The 23,520-nt window shown below is 38.5% G+C and overlaps 1 protein-coding gene across 1 annotated transcript in view; it reads left to right on the plus strand.

Annotated features, from left to right (window-relative positions):
- The window catches only part of DTNA (dystrobrevin alpha), a 141,567-nt gene that overhangs the window by 107,665 nt on the left and 10,382 nt on the right, over positions 1-23,520 (plus strand). Inside the window, exons 13-14 of the mRNA XM_007945637.2 lie at positions 14,273-14,360; positions 21,529-21,626. Coding sequence (XP_007943828.1) covers positions 14,273-14,360; positions 21,529-21,626 — 186 coding nt within the window. The remainder of the gene's footprint in view (positions 1-14,272; positions 14,361-21,528; positions 21,627-23,520) is intronic.

Consider the following 23,520-nt stretch of genomic DNA (forward strand, 5'->3'; position numbering starts at 1 on the left):
TCCAAAGTGTCACTGAGGCACTTTTTCACTGATTCAATTAAAAAGTCTTTTTGTGATGTTACTTTGAATATTTCCAGTTAATGAACCATGAATTCATATCCATGTTTATATCTTACCTAAAAAGGTTGCCATGCTAAATAAATTCACGTGGATGCTGGACTCTGGGCTTCCATCAGTCAGCTCTAAGTGACATGTGTCTTGTCAAATTACATACTACGGTGATGCAAGAATTTGCCTTATTCCAAGGGCATGGGTGTCTCTGCTGATTTGTGAAACAATGCTTCATTTCACTTAAGATAGAAGTGAAAAAGAGGAAAAGTGATGGGATGGGACAACAAAAGGAAATCTTTTCTTTAACACTGATGACAATGGGAGCACTTGTCTTTCAACTCTTTCATTACTTACAAATATTTCTGAGTAACCATCATAATAAAGTCTGCTTTAAGGTCCCCAAATATGCAAAGCTCACTTTCAAGTGTGTTAAATCTAGGATTTCACACAGTCCTTTGTATTTGGATAAAGCCATTCATGAAGTTTTTCTCTTTCTCTTTTATCCTGAATTAGGAAGTTCATCCCATTGGTTAAAGTAGTTGATTTTAATAATAAATGTGCATTTGCAATTTGAATGAAAGTAAATGGAAGACCATGTTTTTATCATAAGCATGTTTCAACCTAGTTGAGATGACTATTTTAAACACGTTTGTTGTTGTTGTTGTTATATGCCGTCAAGTCGGCCCCGACTCATAGCGACCCCTCCTTGGGTTCCTGAGGCAGTATCACTACGGAAGTGGGATTGCCCAACCTTCCTTCCGAGGAGTGGCTGGTGGGTTTGAACCGCCAGCCTTCTGGTTAGCAGTCAAGTGCCTTAGACACTATGCTACCAGAGCTCCTACAAACACATTTAGCAAACCCTAATTCAAATTTTGCTTAACAACATTAACTTTCTTTTAACTAAGGAATTATGGGTTTTTGACAGTTTAAATTATTAAGTAAGCCAATGGCTTAAATTTTCTTTAGACTGATTTATACCTTCAGCATAGCTGGTTTCTTTTCCTCCACTATTTTACAAAAAAAAAAAAAAAAAAAACAGTTAACCAGTGCTGTCCAGTTGATTCTGACTCATGAAGACCATGTGGTGTGTCAGAGAAGAACTGTGCTCCACAGGGTTTTCAATGGCTGATATTTTTTGGGGAAAAAATGTCCATTCTTCTGAGTGTCCTCTGGGTAGGCTGAACCTCCAGCCCTCAGCTTAGCAGCCAAGTATGTTACCTGTTTGCACTGCTGAGGGATTCAATTTCACAAAAGCTCAATAAGTTGCTCAAACACAAAATGAATAACCTTTACTCCATGCTCATTGACCTCATCGCGTGGTGTTCTTGGCCACCCCTTTGTTTCTAGAACTTTTTCCTCCTCAACAGTTTGCAAAATTTCTTACTGTTCCTTGGAAGTATTGTTCAAGAGTAGTGCATAAGATGATTTTAAGTGATACCCTGATAAACCTCTTTTTGTCTTAATAGTTATATATTTTTCTTAATTTGTATCTAATATATATACATGCATAACTAGCAGCACACTAATTTTATACTATACCCTACTCTTTAAGGAGATAAAAATGCAGTATTCAGCGGACATAAGCTCACCTCTTTGGTTAACTTTTCCAAGCTTCTAGATCAAATAGTATCTCCACTCCCACAACAGAACCTCTCAAAACTATAAGAGGAAAGAGTGATTGCTTTAATCTAATTTCTGATAAGTTTGGTACCCCAGTATTGTATGGTAGGTGCAGTAGTAGAATGAGATACTGAATCATGAAAAATTGTAATGTTTAAGGAATATGGTCGATACAGATTCCATTATGTCTGAAGGCAATGATGTAATCTCACACCATCTCCTCCTCCACAGTTTGAAGCCCACTCAGTTATTTCCACCACTCTTGTTTGACCTTTTTCTTAATTAAAGTTGTAACAAAGAAATCACCAAAGAGAAAAGCTCAGGGTTTGTCATTACCAGCCCCTTTTCCCTGCTATACGTGATTAATCATATTGACTTGATGGTCACTTAAGACCATAAAACTGTCTCAGCAATGGCACTGCACATCTACTGATGGAAACTGGATGTGATTTGTATTTTAAAAACAAAGTAGAATTTAAGACTGCTCAGGAAGATGACTGTTTTAATAGCTGTTCTCCATAATTCTCATAGCATTTTTCTGTCTTAAAAAAAATTCCATCTTCTCTTTCCAATTTCTCATTTTCATTCTCTTTCCTTTATGTTTAATTTAAAAAAAAAAAAAAAGTCACTGCTGTCGAGTTGGATCCAACTCATAGTGACCCTCCTTAGGTTTCTGAGGCAGTATCACTACAAAAGCAGATTGCCCAATCTTCCTTCTGAGGAGTGGCTGGTGGGTTTGAACTGCCAGCCTTCTGGTTTGCAGTCAAATGCCTTAGGCACTATGCCACCAGAGCTCCCTATATTTAATTTGATCCTAACAATTCTTCACAGCTCTCAGGACTGTAGAAGTAATATATTGTTCTCTCACCTCCTGGATCCTCTTCATGGCTGTATTGCTTTATCCAATTATAGGGAGATACATAATAATGATAATAATCATAACAGCTATCATTTTAAAGACACAACATGCTAAGACTGTTAAGAGCTTGAATTACATTATTTCTTTTTTTCATTAGCGTAAGCCCAGGGAGTAAGTACTACTGTGCCCATTTTACAGATAAGGAAGGTATCAGTTTAGAGAGTTTAAGTGACTCTTCCAGGATAGCACAGCTACTAAACTGGGGAGCAGTATTCTAACCATTCTCTCTTTCATCCCAAGTTCTTAAACACTATTCAGAATGATCAAAACTCAGTGAAATTTGAGCATAAGGTTTATTCTGAGTAGCTGTTCTATATGCATATAGGGAGACCATTTTGATTTCCAAAAAAGCAGATGGCTCAAAGAAGCTAGGTGCAGGGAGGCTTATAAAACGAGGAAGGAGATGTATAAAAGAGCAACCAGTGATTAATCTTAACATGGTTGATTGAATTCTGCCCTCCCTCATTTACTGAAATAAATGTACATGGGGTCACAAGATGGCGTCTGACCCTCTACCCAATCATTTTTTAAAAATTCAAATTTAGTAAGCCAGCTTTAGAACAGGAAAAAAAGGATTTGTGACTTTGAGTGAAAGAAAAGCCACTGGCAGTTTAATTTTGATCAGGAATTTCTTTAAAATAAAGAAGAGCCTAAAATCAAAACAAGATATCTGCTGTCAATCTCTATCTTTGAAAGCACATCAACACTTATAAAGCCACATAACCACATGACCTCCAGGAAAACAATAGTTATCATCAAGTCATTTCCTTCAGGGCAATTCCATGTGTTTCCAAGTAGAACTATGTGCCATAGGGTTTTCAGCATCTGTGACCTTTTGGAAGTAGGTCACCAGGACTTTCTTCTAAGTCACCTCTGAGTGCATTTAAACCACCAACCTTTCAGTTAGAGGCTGAGTGCTTAACCTTTGCACCACCCTAGATCCTACTTTATTGTTTTCCTTCCATTTTTAATAAATTTTGAGAGCACATTCTAGTAACAGGAATGTTGGTAGCTAATAAGTTACTTTTCATGTATTTAGTTCCATGTGCTGTAACTGCTCATTTAAAATGTAAGCTTCAAAAGGCTGAGAATTCTGTCTTCAATCAGTTTTCTCTCATCGTGACAGTCATAATGCAAATAATGATTTTATACTTCTAAATCATTTGACAAATTACAGGGCCTTTTCTCACACATGATTCAGTTTGTTCTTCATACCCTATAAGGTCAGGTACTATTATTTCCATTTCACTGATAAGAAAATTTGAGCTCTGAGACATTCAGTGACTTATCCAAGGTCACATGCTGGGAAGGGCTTGCACACAGCTCTTCTGACACCAGATCTCATCTCTTTTCCAATCTATTCCTTGGTCTCCCTGTCAATGTGTCCATCCTGATGTGCTCTGCAAACAGGAACCTAGTAGCTGTTCTTGATTAAAAGCTTATTTTGGTAACTGTTCATATATATTCAACATTACTCTATGTGGGCATCTTCTACCCTAATCTGGAGTCCCTGGGTAGTGCAAACAGTTAACACACTCAGCTGCTAAGGTTGTTGGTTAGGTCTACCCAGATACTTTTGAAAAATCAGCCAATGAAAACCCTGTGAAGACCGTTGTACTCTGGCGCAAGCAGGGTCACCATGAATCAACATCAACTAAATGGCGACAAGTTTAGTTTTGGTTTTTCTACCTGATATGAAGGAACATTGGTGGTACAATGGTTAAGCACTCAGCTGCTAGCTGAAAGGTTTCCGGTTTGAACCCATTAGCAGTTCCCGTAAGGATCCCAGCATAGAACCACACGGGGCTGTTCTGGTTTGTCCCATGTGGTCACTATTAGTCAGTCAACTCACAACAACAACTGCAACCCTATTTTAATTACTTAGCACTATGGATACCTGACTCATTTTTAAATGATCTTCTGCTAAATTAAAGAAACATTTATGTGTCTTTCATGATTCTGATGTCGGATGAGCTAAATAAACAGCAGCCAAGGAAGAGTTTGTGCTGCCTTCCTAATTCAGTGAATTAAAAAGCCTCAATGATCTTCAAATACCTTCTCCAATGGAGGAGGTTGTTGTGTTGTTGTTATGTGCCGTCAAGTCAGATTCGACTCATAGCAACACCTCCTTGGGTTTCCGAGGCAGTATCACTACGGAAGTAGATTGCCCCATCTTCCTTCCGAGGAGTGGCTGGTGGGTTTGAACCACCAGCCTTCTGGTTAGCAGTCAAGTGCCTTAGGCACTACGCTATCAGAGCTCCCTAATGGAGGAGGAGGGATCTCAAAATATAACACAATGAGGCCTTTTTATGCCCTCCCCTAAAGTCTATCAAGAACCTTAGCTTCCAGTGGTTTATAGGAAAGACTAGTGGCGGCAGATGAGTGGATTGGAAGCCAATCAAGAACTCCAACTCTAATCACAATTATAGTCCCCAGTACTTACCATTCAAGGAGCTCTGGTGGCATAGTGGTTAAAACATTCAGCTTTTAACCAAAAGGTCAGCAGTTCAAACCCAGACAGGGCAGTTTGCTTTCATAAAGATTTACAGCCTTGGAAACCCTTTGCTTGGGGCAGTTCTACTCTGTCCTAAAGAGCTGCTATGAGTCAGAATCAACTTGATGGCAATGAGTTGCTGTCCATTCAGAAGCTTCTAGCAGATTCCTCTCAACTCTGAAAAACACCTCCAGTGTAGCTAACGGCTACAATCTACATTTTGATGTCATGATTCATTGCTGCCACTTGATTAGACCTCTGGTCCCGTACAACTAGGCTAACAGTGTTTGCTTATGTTCCTTGCAAGTATAAGCAATTGTACATTTATAGTGCTAGTAGATTATTATTATTATTATTATTATTATTACAAATGGATTGATAATCCCAAAATCTTAATATTTTTCCACAGTATCATATGATGATTTGGAGAAAAGATGTCTACCTTATTCTAAGAATGCCTATTTCTGAATTCCATAAATCAGCTTTAAGCATTATTAGCTTGCCTGCTTAAAACCCTTTAATACTTCATTCCATTGCACTTACTTTACAACCCAGACCACTTACCAAGGCCTACAAGCCTAGTACTTCTCACAGCATTTTCCTGCTCAATCACAATACTTAACGACATCACATTTGATCAGTTACTTGAACATACCAAGCTCTCTCCTGCCTCAACACCAGAACAGTAGTTCTTCCCTCTGCATAGACACTCTTCTCCCATTTCACTCCTGCCTCTCCTTCCATACACTCATGCACTGGCTCCTTCTCTGTCTTCCGAACTCAGATTAAGTGTTCCTCACCAGGTTAGCCTCCCATGTTTGTCTCTGTCGTCACATACTATTTGTTTCCTTCGTCTCACCACTGCAGTCATTAGTTGGCTATTCTGATGTTTGGTTGTCCTCTTCTCTATGGAGCAAGGACCTTCTCTGACTTGTTCACTGTCATATCTCTGGCCCCTTGCACAGTGCCTGCCACATTCTAGGTGACCAATCTACATCTGTTGATATTGTAGAATACTGATGGTACTGAGGCAATTGCTTCTTTCCCTAAACAAAATTGTTTGGAGACCACAGAAGATCTTTTTACTACTAAAATAAAGGTACATATTGTAACCAAACTCATTGCCATTGAGTCAATTCTGATTCAAAGTGACCCTATATGAGAGAGTAGACCTGCCCTATAGGGTTTCCAAGGCCAAATGGAAAATCTTTATAAAAGTAGACTGCCACATTTTTCTCTTATAGAACAGCTATTGGATTCAAATCACCAACCTTCCCATTAGGAGCTGAGTACTTAACTACTGTGCCATCAGGACTACTTACATATTGTAGTGTAGCCCTTCAATGGAACATTTAGTGTAAGAATTAAAGTACATAAAGAAATAAAGTATTTTAAGCTTTACATAGTTAAAGGTGGTAAACATGAATAAAGACTCAAAACCAACCAAACCCATTGATGTTGTGTCGATTCTGACTCATAGTGACCCTATAGGACAGAGTACAACAATTGCTCAATAAGATTTTCAAGGCTGTAATCTTTACAAGGGAGCTCTGGTAGCACAGTGCCTAAGGTATCTGACTGCTAACCAGAAGGTCAGTGGTTCAAACCCACCATACACTCCATGGAAGCAAGACTGCGCAATCTACTTCCATAAAGATTTACCACCTCAGAAACCAGATGGGGGTCGCTATGAGTCAGAATCGACTCAATGGCAGTAGGTTTTGTTTTTTATTTTTTTTTTTTTTGATCTTTACAGAAGAAGATTGCCACGCTTTCTCCAATGGAACAGCGTGTGGGTTCAAACTGCCAACCTATTGGTTACTAGCTAAGCACTTGACCACTGTGCCACTAAGGGCACTTTGAATAAAAAACAAGCACCAGCAATTCAATGATATGGGAAAAACAGGTAGTGGGGGGAGGGGACTAAAAGTGATATTGGACAAGAATTTTTTTTTTAATCTTCTTCTCCAACACTGAACCCACTGGGTAATATATATTTAACATATTTTAATGTAGAGACTAAGATTTGATTGACCCTTTTCACTAAATGTTTTGATTTTGCAAAATGTAAATTTATTGCACTATTGAAAGGAAAAAAAATCAATTGCTACCTATGTATGCTTACTGACAATGTCTCATTTATGAATTTTCATTTCCTTGTTAACATTAACTCCTTTTCTTCAGTAAAAATTTTAGGAGCTCAGTTATAGATCTAGATTTCTGAAAGAGATATGTCCTTAGAATCCTAGAAACATAAATCTAAGGAATGTCATGCCCCCAGTGCACATATCTGTGTTGGCTATATTATGTGCATGAATGCTTTTGGTGCATAATCAGATGATAAGATTTAGGGTAATTGATTTTAAGATAAATTCACTTCCTTGTGATAGAATCTAATAAATTTTAAGTTTTCTTGGAAAATGAGTGACACTACCAAGCTGGCAAGGTTATAGACATAAATTAGCAAGTGCAGTAGTGGGCACATGTTAGTTCCCCCACATCATTTTAAATAGAATTGAAGGCATATACGAAGTTAATTTTTAAATTCCACTTTGTAAGACCTGTCCATTACAATAGCTCATGGGTGTTCATTGCTGAATGGATGAACTTCAGAGTACATTTTCTCCATGTATGCTTAAAATGAAGAACTCAGAATGGGACCTGCTCTCATATGTTGCTTGGTAAACTGCACAAAGAAGACCTTTTCATTATGAATTCACGGTAATATGCAGCTTTGCACACTGAAGCAAGAAAGATTAGAAGGTCATCATTGTTAGCTAACTCCTTTCTTATGTTAGCTAACTCCTTTCTTATTTTATTTATATAAAGACCACTCATTACTTTTGTAAAATCCTTCATTGATTCAGCTAAATTGTCTTTTAGTATGACCAGGAATGCTGGCTGATAACCAATCATCCACATTTTCATGACCAAAGAGCTTATTTATAAAGAGGTCATGGTCCAGAAATGGTTACACTAAGACAGTGTCACCTGCTTAAAGAGGAAGTTTCATGGCTGTTAGATATAATAAAAAGAAGAATAGCTCCTCCCATAGAGTCTGACCATGTGCCCTGGCCCTGCCTTGAGTACTTTATATAGTAATCCTTCCACAAGCTACAAGATAGGCACCATCATATCCCTATTTTTAAGATGAGAAAACTGAGGCATAGAGAGCTTAAGTGATTTTCTCACAGTCACATGACTAGTAAGTGACAGGGCTGGGATTTGATTCCAGAAATGATCCAGTCCAACCTCTCACCCACTCTTATGATACCCTGACCAGTTTTCACCCTCCCAAGAGTCCCCACAGGATTGCTATGAGTTGGAATTAACTTGATGGCAATAGGTAAGAGTAAACATTTCTTTTGAGTGAGAGCTTACCTCTTGCTGAAGCCCTCTGCTTTCCTAATCATTAAAATAACAACAATAAATGTGAACCAAAAGAAAAATTTCCATGATTGGGATTAGAGAAGGTCCAATGTTGAAAGCATGAATGATACAATAATAGTTCCTTGAACTTTTGTACCTGGGCAAAGCAGATCAGGAATCTGTATCCAACAATAGATTGTGTCTTGATTTTAACTCTGCCAAATGTGAATAATTCACAGTTCAGTTTTAGACGGAATGGCTGGTATTAAGTCTAATATTTAATCTCCATTTTTCTGATGTTCTTAAAGTCTTGTGGCTATAAGCAGGGTCAAGAAGGAGATAGAAGACGTGGGCCAAAGACCATGCAAACCTGAGCACTACCCTTTATTCATTCTCTGTCCATCTAATAATTATGTAATCCCTGCTGTGTTCCAAGCATGTGCTAAACACTACATATCTATTGTGAAAAAATACAACTATTCTGCCTTCCAAGAACTTACAGTTCTGTTAAGCAGAAAAACATATGTAAAGGCAAATAAAATGCAAAAGAAAAGCAGCTATCATAAGGGCAGTGCAGACTGCTATAGGATATATGAAGGGCAATGAACCTGAACTTGGAGATTGAGAGTGAGGGTAGGAAATGGCAACTAAAGCTGACAACAGGATGAAGAGGACTTTGTCAAGTGGAAGAGGGTGGAGGAGGCAGAGAGATGGTTCAGAACAGAAAGAGTATGGAGCATTTGAGAAACTTGAGGAACTGTGTGATAAGGCAACGAGAGGATCAAGGCGGATAAAGAATGAAGCTAGTTCATGCAGGACCTTATAAGTCTTACCTAGGAGTTGGAGAAATGAAAACTTATTCAAGGATTTTGTGCATGGAGACATTAGAGCCAACTTCGTGTTATAAAGATCACTGAGTACAGGATAGAAAATGAGTTGGAAGGAAGAATAAATGTAAGGCAAGGCAGTTTGTCGGGTGGGCATCACCCTAATTCAGGAGACGATGAGAGTGGCCTGGAGTATATTAGTGGTAGTTGACATAGGAAAAGATGGAGGAATTGGAGGGTTTGTACAAAGGAGAATGACTGACCTTGGTGAACCATTACAACAATGGGTTGTCAAAGTCAAGGTCTCTATACAGGAGTGTGAAGGCATCCTGACAGAGAAACCATTATTGTAGAAAATTGTTATTATTATACATGAAGATTGCCATGTCATGACTTCCTGAGTTTTCCTGCCAGACCACTCATTAAAGTACCAATACTTTAAGTTTTAAGAGTTAGTTTGTTTCTTCTTCATTCTTTAGTCCCATAATCCCACTTCTCAGGCCCTAATATCATTCCATGTCTTTCCACCCTTTTCATGACTCTCTTCCATTCACTGACTTCTAGATACATGAACAATGTTCTATTCCCATAGGATTTTGTTCTCAACTAATGCAAAAGATAGGAAATAACCTGATAGAGTGATCCTCTACTTACGTGTAACTAATAATGTCTTCTCAGGCAGTATTCCTCCCATTAGCTATTTGCATTAATAAAATAGTAGCATATGTTGTTGTTGTTATGTGCCATCGAGTCAAACCCAACTCATAGCAAGCCCTCCTTGGGTTTCCGAGGCAGTATCACTAAGGAAGTAGGATTGCCCAACCTTCCTTCCGAGGAGTGGCTGGTGGGTTTGAACCACCAGCCGTCTGGTTAGCAGGCAAATGTCTTAGCCACTATGCTACCAGAGCTCCCAGTAGCATATGAGTTTCAAAAATTAGTATCTAGTGATAAACTTTCTATCACTATTCACAGTAATGGGAAAAACATAGTAAATCATAGAAGTATTTTGGTATCCTTTGGATCACACTATTATTTGGTTGACTATCCCATCTTTGAATTCAGAACAGCCCTGCAGAGAAACCAGAGAAATAGTAACAAACCCCATGTTCCCAGAAATCTTTGCTAAATCAAAACTTAGTGAGCCCTCACTTCCATGGGACCACTTGAATTTCCTAGAATTCCGTTTTTAAATCACTAGTTATAGGCATTGGCTGTGCATTTAAGGCATAAAGTGGAGAGCTTTGAAAACAATAGATTCCCCCACTCTGGAATTTAGACTATGCAACAGCCACTTTTTAATTCATCATACCCTTTTATCATGATTATGGATTATGAAGTCTTGAAACGCATAGCCAGGGATGGAGAAAGTGTTGGAATCAGTATTTATTTTGATGATTTAGGGATTATTGGCCATTCATTTTTAACTATTTGTAATTGGAAGTCTTGAAATAATAGAATTTATCAGAGAAATGCCTCATTCACCCTTGTATAATCTGTGTATGCTGAAATGGCACATGTGGACTCATAAATCGTTCATGTGCGCATAGGGGTAATATATCACTCCACTCCTTGTTCACTCAGTGCTGAGTGGAGGAAAGGCATAGAAGCATGACTTATAGCCTACTAGACACAACCCCATAACTTCACAGCTCACATTTCCAGGAGACATTTTTTCACATAACCTTCACAACATTTATACTTGCTGGTCATTCATGATAAAAAAAAAAAAAAAAACTTTTATCGTGAGTTTTGATCTAGGTATTTTATTATTTATTTATCAACATATACTGACAAGTTGTTTGCCACAGTCACTTTCAGGCAGTCAAATAGATCATTGTCCTGAGCTTACAACAGAGGGCCCCACCAGTGACACAACTGTGTTGAATTAGGCTTAGAGTCTAAGCAACAAATGATAACCATGTTAAAAATTAAATTAAACTGTCTTAGTGGCATAGGTTTATGTTAAAGCAGACAGTGTAACTCTCTCTTACTGAAGCTGTAATAAGGAATTCACAGTTATTATTTTAAATCACTGAGGAGTGTAGACATTGTTTGATAAAGGATAAACATCAGCTTTGAAGCATCAATTTCCCAGAACTAATTCTGTATTTTGCTATTACAGTTATTTTCTTCCTCCAATTCCGAATCTGTGTGCCGACTGAAATCTCAGTCCACTGGGATTGATAGTGCCTATATGTCAGCCTGCATCCTAAAATTTTCTCTGTTAAGAGAGTAATTATAAAATATCATACATGCTATACTGATATCAGTTAGATGCTCATGAAAAATTATCACTTTTAAATTATTCACTTTTAGGGTTCCCTTCTTCAGTTCATTTTATTGTCAAGATCTTCTAAAAAAACAAACAAAGAAAACAACTCATGCCATCGAGTTGATTTCAACTCATAGTGAGCCCTCTTTGGGTATTGGAGGCAGTATCTCTACAGAAGTAGATTGCCCAGTTTTCCTTCCCAGGAGTGGCTGGTAGGTTTGGACCACCAGCCTTCTGTTTAGCAGTCAAATGCCTTAGACTCTATGCCACCACAGCTCCTCAAGATCTTCTGGTGCTATTGAAACTGTTGTCCTTGGACCAGCAGCATCAGCCTCTCCTAGAAAATATTTAGAAATGCAGATTCTCAGATCACTTTCCTCCATACACACCACCTGACCTCCCTCACTACCAGTCGGACTGCATTGCTACAAGCCTGCTAAGCAAAATAGGTGCTCATGAAAGCTTGAGATGCTTTGCTCTCTGATAGTTGTTGGTTGGTAAATGGCATTTTGAAGGACATGAGAATCATTAATAAGTCATTAATATATATTTAAGAGGCAAAATAATATTACACCAACTAACATTTTCAAAGCGCTTACTGTGTTCCATGCTAGCTAACCAAAAAAAACCACACTCACTGCTGTCGAGTCAATTTGACTGATAGCAACCCCTCCTTGGGTTTCCAAGCTGGGCAGTAAGTATCTCTACAGAAGTAGATTGTCCAATCTTCCTTCCGAGTAGCGGCTGGTGGGTTTGAATCATCAGCCTTCTGGTTAGTAGTCAAATATCTTAGGTATTATGCCACCAGAGTCCTTCTAGATGCTTTTATATGCATTATCTCATTTGGAGAAAAGGAAGGAGATGACTCTTTTTCTGAAGATAGAGAAGTGTCTAGGACAAAGGAGAAATTTGGGAATATCCTACATACTTATTATAGCCTGGGGGAAATGGCTAAATCTTGTGTGGAAGGATACATGATAAGAACAGGTGTAGTTTACATATGTGAGGGGTGAAAACTAGAGCAAAGACAATGGAGATAGTAATGTTTTCTCAATGATCAAGAAAAAAAGTTACAGTAATGGATTCAGCCAAGGTAGCTAATGTACTGGAAACACATAAGATCTTCACTCATCTTCTCACTTTAGAACAAAGGATAAAAGAACATGTAAGTTGCAAGTTTACTTATATTAAATGTGATATAATAATAATAATAATGTAAATGTATGCTTCTTTATATGATTCCAAATCTTGGCAATGGAGAATTCTTACACTAGTAATACTGCCGAAAGAGTGTATCATTTTAATGTATAATCATGAGTATTTTTCTTTAAGGAACATGCTTAAGTATAAAAGCTAATTGAGAAGATTCTATGTTTGAAAATGAGAGAAACTAGTTTCTAATCTTGATTTTGACCTGATGCATAGCATAACGACTGATAAACCAAACTGTGACCAATTACTCTGTTAACCAAATTAGTGATACTGATATATTTGATGGAATTTTTGTAAATGGCAACTAAACTTGTTCTTGAGTGAAGGCCTTTAAAGGATAAGGTTCTCTGAAGTACTGGATGGCTAATAATTCTTCTATTTGCATTAGATTTTAGGCTTAAACTATCCCTATTCTAGTATGAATAATTGTTACAAATCTATAGAGACATAATTCATTTCTCACTAATGTCACTGGGAGCCACTATTATAATTCCACTTCTCTGGAAGCTAATATAATTGCTAGGTTTCCTAGGTAGTAATATTACAGGTGAGAATTGTATTAGTTATGTATTAATACATAACAATTTACTGAAAAATTTAGCATCCCAAAACAACAAACAAATATTATATCACAGTCTCTGTGGATCAGGAATCCAGGCTTGAGTAAGCTCGGTGCTCTGAATTTCATGAAGGAGCTCTGGTGGCGTAGTGCCTAAGGCATTTGACTGCTAACCATAAGGTTGGTGGTTCAAACCCACCAGCCACTGGGTTTCATGAGGTTTTTGTCAAGTGGGGCTGCAATCTCATCTGAATTCCTAGGGGGATCCTTTCACATGGTGGTTGGCTAATTGCTGGTTATTAACATAGGAGCCTTCCCATAGGGCTGCCTTATGACATGGCAGCTAACTTCCCCCAAGGCAGGTGATCCAAGAGTGCAAGAGAAAGAATGCCCTAGACGGAAGCCGTGGTCTTTTTATAACCTGATCTTAGAAATTGCATCCCATCACTTCTGCCATATTCTGTTTATTAGAAGCAAGCCAGTTAAGTGTCCAGCCCACACTCAAGAGGAAGTGATTGTATAAGTGTCAATACCAGGAAGTGGGAATCACCAAGGGCTTATGACAGTTTTTTAAAAAATATTTGTTTCCTTCTTACTCCTCCATATTTTCTAACATGCTTATTTTGGATATATATGTGTGATAAGGAAATGAATATGTTAAAAGCAATAAAATTGAAGAGAAATCATTCATTTATCAGAATTGTTGGGGTTTTCTTAGTAAGACAATTGAATTGATTGAAGATAAGATTTTTTAATGATCTTCCTGATCACATATTAGATCATGTCATGAATCCAAGTCTAGGATCATTACTCTAACAGGGTTCTGAATAGCTTGCAAATTTTTGCATTGATAAATTGAAATGACAAAAAAAGAAACCCTGATGGTAAGACAAAGACACCCATCTTTCTCAATTAACTAACAGCCTCCTTCTTGCTCTGTTCTCAATAGTATGCTTGATAGTTCAAACCGGCTTGATGAAGAACACAGGCTGATCGCCAGGTATGCAGCAAGACTGGCAGCAGAGTCCTCTTCATCTGTAAGTACTTTGAACGAGAGCATCCATCTCCTATGGTGGCATCTCCTATGTGAAATTAATTGTCATCATTATAGATGGTGTAAATTACCTGCACAATTTGTGCTTATTTATTATTTGTGTGTCTGTTGCTTTATGGTATCTTGGTGAGAGTTCCCACTCTAAAAATGGCAGATTTAAAGACCAATACCATCCATGTGACACTGTGATCAAGCTGGAAGCCCCACATCCAACTTTACTCAGTCCCTGTCCCCATGTGAGGACCAGAGAAAGAGGCTAAGGAATGGTTATGGTTCCTTTAATGGGTCTGAAGCAGGTGTGTTTAGGGAATACACTAGTTTTAAGGCAGGACAGCTTTAAGTAATATTTAAACTATCCTACTTAGGACAACAGGGATGATACCTCTCTCCATTTGCTGCTTTCTCTAAAACAAAAACAATCAATCTGACATCTTTATTCAGAATTCACCTGTGCTGAACTGAGGGTGAACTGTGATGGGTGCATTACAATGGATTGCAGGGGAGCAAGCAGGAAGCTGTGGTCTTCCCCCTCTCACAGCAGATGTCCTTCCTGCAGAGCATCAGCTAATGATCCTGGAGGGGAGCTATATAATGACCCACTGTGTTAGCTCCATCACTTGCACTCTGTTCAGATCAGTGACTGTGACACAGTTAAAAACCAACATGGTCAAGGTGAGAAGGAGTCTGGGTTAGGCTAAAAAGTTTATGGCCCAAAAATCCAGCACAGAGAAAAGAGATATGATTGGAATGTGTAAAACCTTAAATCTCAGTCATTTGGGAATATGGGAGAATGAGAATTTAGTAGTGATCCCTTTAGGGGACACTTGAAAGGAGAGAAAAGACAAGTTTCTGTCAAAACCTTTCTCAGTTTTCCTGTCCTCCTCCATGCACATACCTCTGTAGACAGATAGTGTGATATAATGAGATATGAGATTACCAGTGTGAATTTGTAAATTGGAGTTCCAGCCCTCTTATGATCTCATATAAAGCACTCTCTTTTTTCAGTTCAATCTCCTCTTCTCTAAGGAGGAACAATTATAATTATTATACTTGCCAGTCAGTCTGTTATGAGGGCCAAATGAGATAATAAAATGTATGAAAGTGGTGAATAAACCAGAGGTCACAAAATGCCATCCCACAGACTGAAATTGTCCCACAGAAATTTTGTTTGGCCTTCACAGTGTTTTTCTATTTTAACTGTCAGCATTTACAAATCAGGTGATTTCCTTAAAACTCTGATTTTTGGTTTACTTTGAAACAGTAACAAGACCTAGTCCTCATTCCACATGGCAACAAACCACAGTTTGGACAGGGCAAGTGTTCACCTCTTTGCCAAGCTGGTCCTGCTTAATCACTTTTGGCCCCTTTTGACATTTGAATTTGTGATCCCTGATGTGGATGCTAAATCTCTATGCTTATGTCATTATTAACTTCTTCAGTCTCCGCTTCCATTTCTTTCTCAAGAACATTAATTACTAGTGTTTCTTGCCTACTTATATTATCATACATAACCTCTATGGATCCGTCATAGGGAAGATACCATTCATACATTAATTTGAGTTCCTTTGTAAATCTCTTTATAATCACATATTAAGAATTGTATTATGAGCTTAATAAATCATAGTTAGTAAAATATTATCAAATTAGAAAAGAGATAGAGAGGTCATTCACTTGAACCTGTTTCTTTATTTTGTTGATGAAAATCTCGACATCTTTCCTCACTGTGCTCTTGTACTCAATCATTGCATTTCCTGTAACATCCCATCTTCCCACACTTACCTTTCCATGGCCTATGCTCTAGCTATTCTCAAATCCACCATGTTGAAACCTGGAATCCACTTACCCACTGCTTCTCCATTCCCACTTAATTTACAACCACCATCAGCACCATCAAGATGATTCTGACTTAATAGTTCAGCTCAAATGTCATCCTCACTATTTCCTCATCGATTACTTAAATGATTTAACTTTTTTCCTCTGTACACCTATTGAATCATCTACAGTAAAACCTACAAAAGCCAGAACCTGTATAAGGCAGAAACCTGTTAGAGAAGGAAAACTCAAATATTTGCCACTGAAACAAGTGATAGAAAAGTGGTAAGCCTGCACCCCGTCAAAGGTGGAAAACTTGTGGGACCTGGAAAACAGGACAGTCCCAGCTCGCACGCATTTCACTGTACATACTTTACTCATAGTAGTTACTATGCCAATTATATTTGTCTGTAAAATCTTTGAGGACTAGACACATATATTTTTATATGACAGCTGGCACAGTACCTGTAACATAATAGGTTCTGAATAAAAGAAAATGTGCCGAATGGAAGACTGAATGATTCAATAATTTAAGAGTGACTTTACAGGTAAGAAAGTTTTACCTAAATGAGAACAGTACCTTGTCCTCAAATTTAAGATTTGAGTCTCAAACATTATGCACAAGACAATAAAATAACCAATGAATTCAGTGAAAATTTCAGTTGATCAAATTTGTTAATAGGATATAGTTAGAAAGCCATATCTAGTCTTTGAATGAATATCAGAAATCTCCATAGCTCATAATTATGAAAATGTTGTAAGCCCTTAACAGCCATATAAGGATATAATCTTGGATTTCTTAAAAGTCAAAAACTGAAACCTGGCTACACAGAAATTAGTGACCTCTGGGTCACTGCGACCCTGACCAGGAATCAGGCATAGGGATGGGAATAGGAAATCCACCCAATACATTTCATGTTTGTGATCTTGTCTTTGATGAGTACCGCTCTGAAAATCTCTCTTGCTCTCTCTCTCTGGCTTTGCTATCTCTATTTTTGTCCATGTCATCAATTAAAAAGGTAACCATAATTACATGTGTGAAACATGCTGACACATAGTAAGCACAGACAAATGACACATCTCCTTTCCTCCTTTGTCTTTCTGCCTCCATTTTTACCTCCTGCCTCTCTTCATCGGCCTGTGATTCTTTTATCTCCACCAAACTTAAATCTCTCATTGTTCTTCCCACTTGCTTTTTCTCCCAATAAGGACAATTATGGTGCCTAAGGCACTTGACTGCTAACCAGAAGGCTGGTGGTTCAAACCCACCAGCCATTCCTCGGAAGGAAGGTTGGGCAATCTACTTCCGTAGTGATACTTCTTCAGAAACCCAAGGAGGGGTCGCTATGAGTCAGATCCGACTCGATGGCACATAACAACAACAACAACAACCTACCATTTATTATGTGTTGTATGTATTGACTACTTTTAAACTCTTAGCCCTAATTTTAAAACAAGTAAGTTAGATGCTGTGTATTTTTACTCTTCAAAGAAATGCATTGTTTCTTATGTTTATGACTTGATGTTGGCAACAATCTATTAAAAAAATAAAATAAATACAATTCTTAACTTTTTTTTTTTTTTTTTGCTAGTTGTCTCAATATCTTTTTTAAAAATTTTTATTGTGATCTGGGTGAAAGTTTACAAAGCAAATTCATTTTCCATACAGCAGTTCATACACATTTTGTTTCATGACATTGACTGCAATTCCCCACAATGGAACAGCTCTCTTCCCAGGTCCTCTCCATAGTTACCTCTTCCCTGTGCCCTGCCCTCTCCTGCACTCCCATCCCCCACAACTGTCTACCTGTCCAAACACTGCCCTTCTGTTCTCCCATGATTTATCAATTGATCGCTCCAAGGAGTGTGTCTAACTGATGTAAATGTTCACCCCATATGCCTTTCTGTTTTTTCGCTGGAAGCCACAAGAGTGAGTTCAGTTGCAGACCTGAAGGGTAACTAGGAGCCATAGTCTCAGGGGTCTCACCAGGCTCTACCAGACCAGCTAACCTGGTCTCTTTTTTTATGATTTTGAGTTTTGTTCCACATTGTTATCTTACTCTATCCAGGATCCCTTGCACCAAACCCCCTCTGAATGTTTGACAGTGGTAGCCAGTCACCATCTAGTTCTTCTGGCCTCATGGTCATATAGGCTGAGGATCCCAGGGACTACCAGTCCCTTAGACTACTTGTTTCCATGTGTCTTTGGTTTTCTTCAGAATTCTTAACTCTTGATGGGGCAGCAAACTAGTTTGGGCCATATCCAGTCCATTTTTTGACCCATGAGCTAAGAATATTTTTTACATTTTTTAATGAATGAAAAAAAAAATAAAAAGAGAAATAATATTTTGTGACGTGTAAAAATTACATGATATTTAAATTTCAGCGTCATAAAGTTTTATTGAAACACATACATTGCCATTTCTTTCCATATTATCCACGACTGCCTTTGTGCTATAAAAGCTGAGCTGAAAGATTGCTACAGAGACCATATGGCCTGCAAGGCCTGAACACTATCTGGCCCTTCCACTGCTTCAGTTTCTTTCCCACTTTTCTGCTCTTGTTCAGTATGGCGTAAATCACAGCATTAAGATATCCTGTTAAAATACCGTGGAGCCAGCCCAACACCTGATTTCTTTGGATAATTTCTGATCCATTAATATAAAGAACAAAGCAATGACTCAAATCCACAACTGGATCAGATAAGTTTCTACTTCTTCTTAATATGTAAAATGTATGCATGAAAGAAGGCATCCTGGTGGTGCAATGGTTAAGCATTGAGCTGCAAACGAAAAGGTTGGCGGTTCCAACTCACCAGCAGCTCCACAGCAGAAAAGATCTGGCAATTTGCTCCCATAAAGTTTACAAACCAGAAAACTCTGTGGAAGAGTTTTACTCTGTAACATGGGGCTACTATGAGTTGAAATTGACTTGACAGCATTTAACAACAACAACATGCATGAAAGACAAAATCATGTAATGAAACCATAAGAAGAGCTTGGATCAGAGGTCAAATCTGCCAAATCTCCATGACAGACATAGCTATAAAACATGGGAGCTCAAAGTTCTTCATTACCAACATAAATCATTTCTTGATTTAAAAAAAAAAAAAAAAAAAAATCCAATTAAAAAATCACAGAAAACTATGAAAATCAGAACTTTGCAAAGTCTAACCTTTCCTACAATTAGGTTTCTGAACATTAAAAACAGGCTGTTTCTCCATGTCTTTTGACTTAATAACTTGGCTTTCTTTGGAAGAAAGATGGTGACTTTTTTTTCATTTGATTTACAAACAAGAAAAATTGACTTAAAAGAATGTCCATAATGTACTATAGAAATGAAGAAAGCAGGATGCAGAGAAGTAGACAGAATCTTTTACCACATATTTGTAAAAAAAAAAAAAGGACAAATAAACTCTTTTTTTCAAATTTTTTTATTGTGATGTGGGTGCAAATTTACATGGCACATTCGTTTTACTCACAACAGTTCATACCCATTTGGTTTCATGGCCCTGATTACAGTCCCAACCATAAAAAGCTCTCCTCCCATCTCTTCCCTGTGACTAGCCCTTCTCTGTGCCCTTCTTATCTGTGCATTCCTGTCTGGCCAGCTTTCCCCTGTGCAGATGCTGCCCTTCTGATGTCTCATGACTGATTGATCTAGGGGCTGCGGCTCCCTACAGAAGGTGGTGCATCACGCTGTTCTGCCTGTAGGTCTTTCTACTCTTTGGCTGAGAGCTAATCCATAGAAATGAGTCCAGTTCCAGGCCCGAGGATAGCCGGGGCCATAGTCTTGGGGGTTCCACCAGTCTCTATCTACCAGTAATTCTGGTCATTTTTGTGTTTTTTAATCTTGTTCCACCTTTTCCCTCCCAGTCTATCCAGGATCTCCAATTTTGATGTCTTCCCAAGTGGTTGACATTGGTAGCCAGGTACCATCTAATTCTTCTGGTCTCAGGGTCATAAGGCTGAAGGTCCTTGTAATCCATCATATTCTTGGATTTATTGTTAACAAAAGATTTTTATTTTCTTCACTCTTCTTTGCTCCAGATGAGGGGAGACCAATAGTTGCATCTTAGATGGCTGCTTTTAAGACCCTGGTCACTACTCACCAAAGTAAGATATAGAACAAGATTTTTATGTACTATGTTGAGCCAATTGAGCATAATGTCCCCCGAGACTATGATCCTGAGCCCACAGGCGCAATGACTCTCTCCCTTAAGATGTTTGGCTGTCTCTAAGAAGCTACTCCAACCTTGTCTCCTGTTACTTCTATACTGTATATGGATATATTTGTTGCACAAGTACACATGTAAGACTATCTTCAGCCAAATCTGTCCTTGGCCTTGGATACATTCCTGTTCACCTACCCACACCTGCTCTTCTCACCTGTCTCTGCATTCACTCATGCCCTAGTGTTTGCTGCCACTTTGATGCAATATTGTGCATGTAACAGTATTTGCCTCTGTTGTCTATATTTTTTGTCCTCCTTTTCTCTATTGACATTGTGCTGGTCACACACTTTCATTATATTGCCTTACCAAAACAGACAAATAAACTCTTGATTAAACATGTATATACATATTTAGAGTGGCATGGTATAACATGATATATGTGATTAAAGGAGAATGTAGAAGGCTATGACTGCAGGTACACCAGTTGTTAAAGCTGGCTGCATGACTAAGAATGATGGGGTGGTGTGGTATGAAAGTATATGAAGCAAATATGTATATGAATCCTTCAATGTAAAATTACATATATGTGGTTGGGCAATCCTACTTCCGTAGTGATACTGCCTCGGAAACCCAAGGAGGGGTCGCTATGAGTCGGGGCCGACTCGACGGCACATAACAACAATAAAGAAATGCACAGATGTTGACCAAAAGTGAAGAAATAAAATCTTATTAGCTATAACTTAAAAGCCTATGACATTTGTAATTATATATTACACTGACTGAACAATAATTCCAGAGAAAGAGTTACCTCAACAGAAAAGCTTTTTTCCAACCTGACTATAGGGAAGAGAATCATTACCTCAGGCCAGTATGGCAGTAATTAAATAGCTTCCCAAAGACTTCAAGACAGAAAGTTGGAAAGCAATTTTTCCTGTGCTTTGTGTATCTGCTTGCCAAAGAATTCTGCTCTGCTTTCCATTGTCTATATATGCTCCATATTTGCAGGAAAGGTCATCCTTAGGTGGGGGATGGAAATTTGATTTTGTATTGTTTGGGAAGAAATAGTTTCCGTATCCTTGTCTGCACATCTCATGATTCCTGTCTTCTCAGATATACGTGGGTTTTCATTCCCAATATTAAATAGTATAACCCACATGTTTTACAGCAGCCAAGTCAGCAGAGAAATGCTCCTGACATCTCCTTCACCATTGATGCAAATAAGCAACAAAGGCAGCTGATTGCAGAACTAGAAAACAAGAACAGGTAAGAATTTTTTAGACAAGTTAGCTTCTTAAATCACAGTGTGCATTCATTAGGAGTCCCTGGATGGTGCAAAGAGTTAACACACCCAATTACTAACCAAAAGATTGAAGGTTCAAGTCCACCCACAGAGTGCCTTGGAAGAAAGCCCTGGGGAGCAACTTCTGAAGTCAGCCACTGAAAACCCTAAAACTCCATGGTGCACAGTTAGTCCCACTCTGACACACATGGGGTCTCCATGAGTCAGAATTGACTTGGCAGCAACTGTTCCCTGCTGTATTCATTAACAGACATGTTTTCAAACATCTGGGAAGTAATAATCTTCACACAACTCAGATTGCACTAACAGCCCTCATCTCTTTCACTCTGCTATTACCCTTCTTTATATCCATCTGTCCTGATATGAAGAGTAAAGTAAGAGGTTAGAGGTGCAGAAGGAGGAAAAGAATGTCAAGGTCAAAGAGAGTCATTTTACAATAACAGAAAAGCAGGTCAAACTTGCCTGAGTTTCCACAAGTTTCAGCATCTCTCCTCATTCAGTGTCACTCCTTAGAAGAAGACCAAAAGTAAAAACTCACAAGCCCATAAGTATCTTATCTTGGTGGCAATGTTAACCCTACTCTTCTCCCTCTCCAGAAAACTTTGTTCTCCCTTCCTATCCTCTCAGCTTCCATTCACATGGGGGTAGAACCCTGGAGGGGAAATCAGGAATTCCTTTGGGGAAATATCACAGGATATGTGCCCCTATATGAATCTATTTCCAAATACAGACAAGTGATGGCTATGCCACAATACCGTTCTTACTCTTACACTCATCTTTCCTGGGACTTTTGGGATTGTTTCTCAGCTTTCTCAGCTCTTTTTAGAGCCAGACAAAGAAAAAAGAAATTGAGATGAAAGGAAGAGAGTTTTATCCTGTCTCTGAGTTCATTCGTGGCTCCTAGGGTTCCCCACCCCATCCCTAAGGAGTCCATTCTAAACTCATCTCTCTAAGCTAGCAGCCTCATACTCTCCAGGGACCCCACAACCATGTCCCAGAAGTTTCTGTAAGTCACACTCCTGCACCATGGAAACTCACCTCAGGGAGTCCCTTCGTCTCCACGGTGATAGTTAAGTCAATAATCAGGTCTCTGAGCTTAAAGGGAAGATAAAGTTCCTCGTATCCATTTCAGGACTCGTCTACCTGGGTAATTCATGGACATTTCACTAATGACCTTTAGAAGATAATGTTTCCTTTAGCACCCTTGGAGGAATTCTAATACTTGGAGGAGCACATCAGAGTTATTATTAGGAGCAGCAAGACTTTTCAAATTACATTGACCTGTCAAAGCAAAGACAAGAAGATTGAGGCAGTCTGATATACACAGGCTACAGAGCTAGCCAGCCTGAGTTCAAATCATGTCTTATCATCTACTTGGCGAGTCATTTAACTGGTCTGTGTCAGGCTTTCCTCACCCATGAAATAGAGATAATAATAATATCTTACATGTAATAAAATTGTTGCAGGAATTCAAAAATAAGATTAAATAAGACAGCACAATTTCTGCGTAAAGACTAAACACTCAATGCATATTATGTATCTTATAATTACTTTTTCTTACCAGGGGTATTTTTCTCTTTTCCTTTGTTGGGCTAAATGGCTAATCTCTCATGGTTCTGACCTTAGAGCCAACAAGGAGAACTACCAGGAACCATAGAATGTGGGGATATTATCCCTGTCCACTGGTTTCCAGGCTAAATCCTGGGGGCTCTGTCATGCCTCAGAGGGCACTGAAGAAGGGTAAAAGAGCTTAAAGCGGAGAGACCCACACTTTCTTTAATTAAAGCAGCTCCCTCTCAACTATGAGATGTCTTGGGTTTCCATGAAAGATTTATTTTAAAGAAAGATCCCCACCAT

The sequence above is a fragment of the Orycteropus afer genome, unplaced genomic scaffold, assembly GCF_000298275.1.
Source record: "Orycteropus afer afer isolate SDZICR_OR568_19922 unplaced genomic scaffold, OryAfe1.0 scaffold00141, whole genome shotgun sequence".
NCBI classification, from domain to species: domain Eukaryota; kingdom Metazoa; phylum Chordata; class Mammalia; order Tubulidentata; family Orycteropodidae; genus Orycteropus; species Orycteropus afer.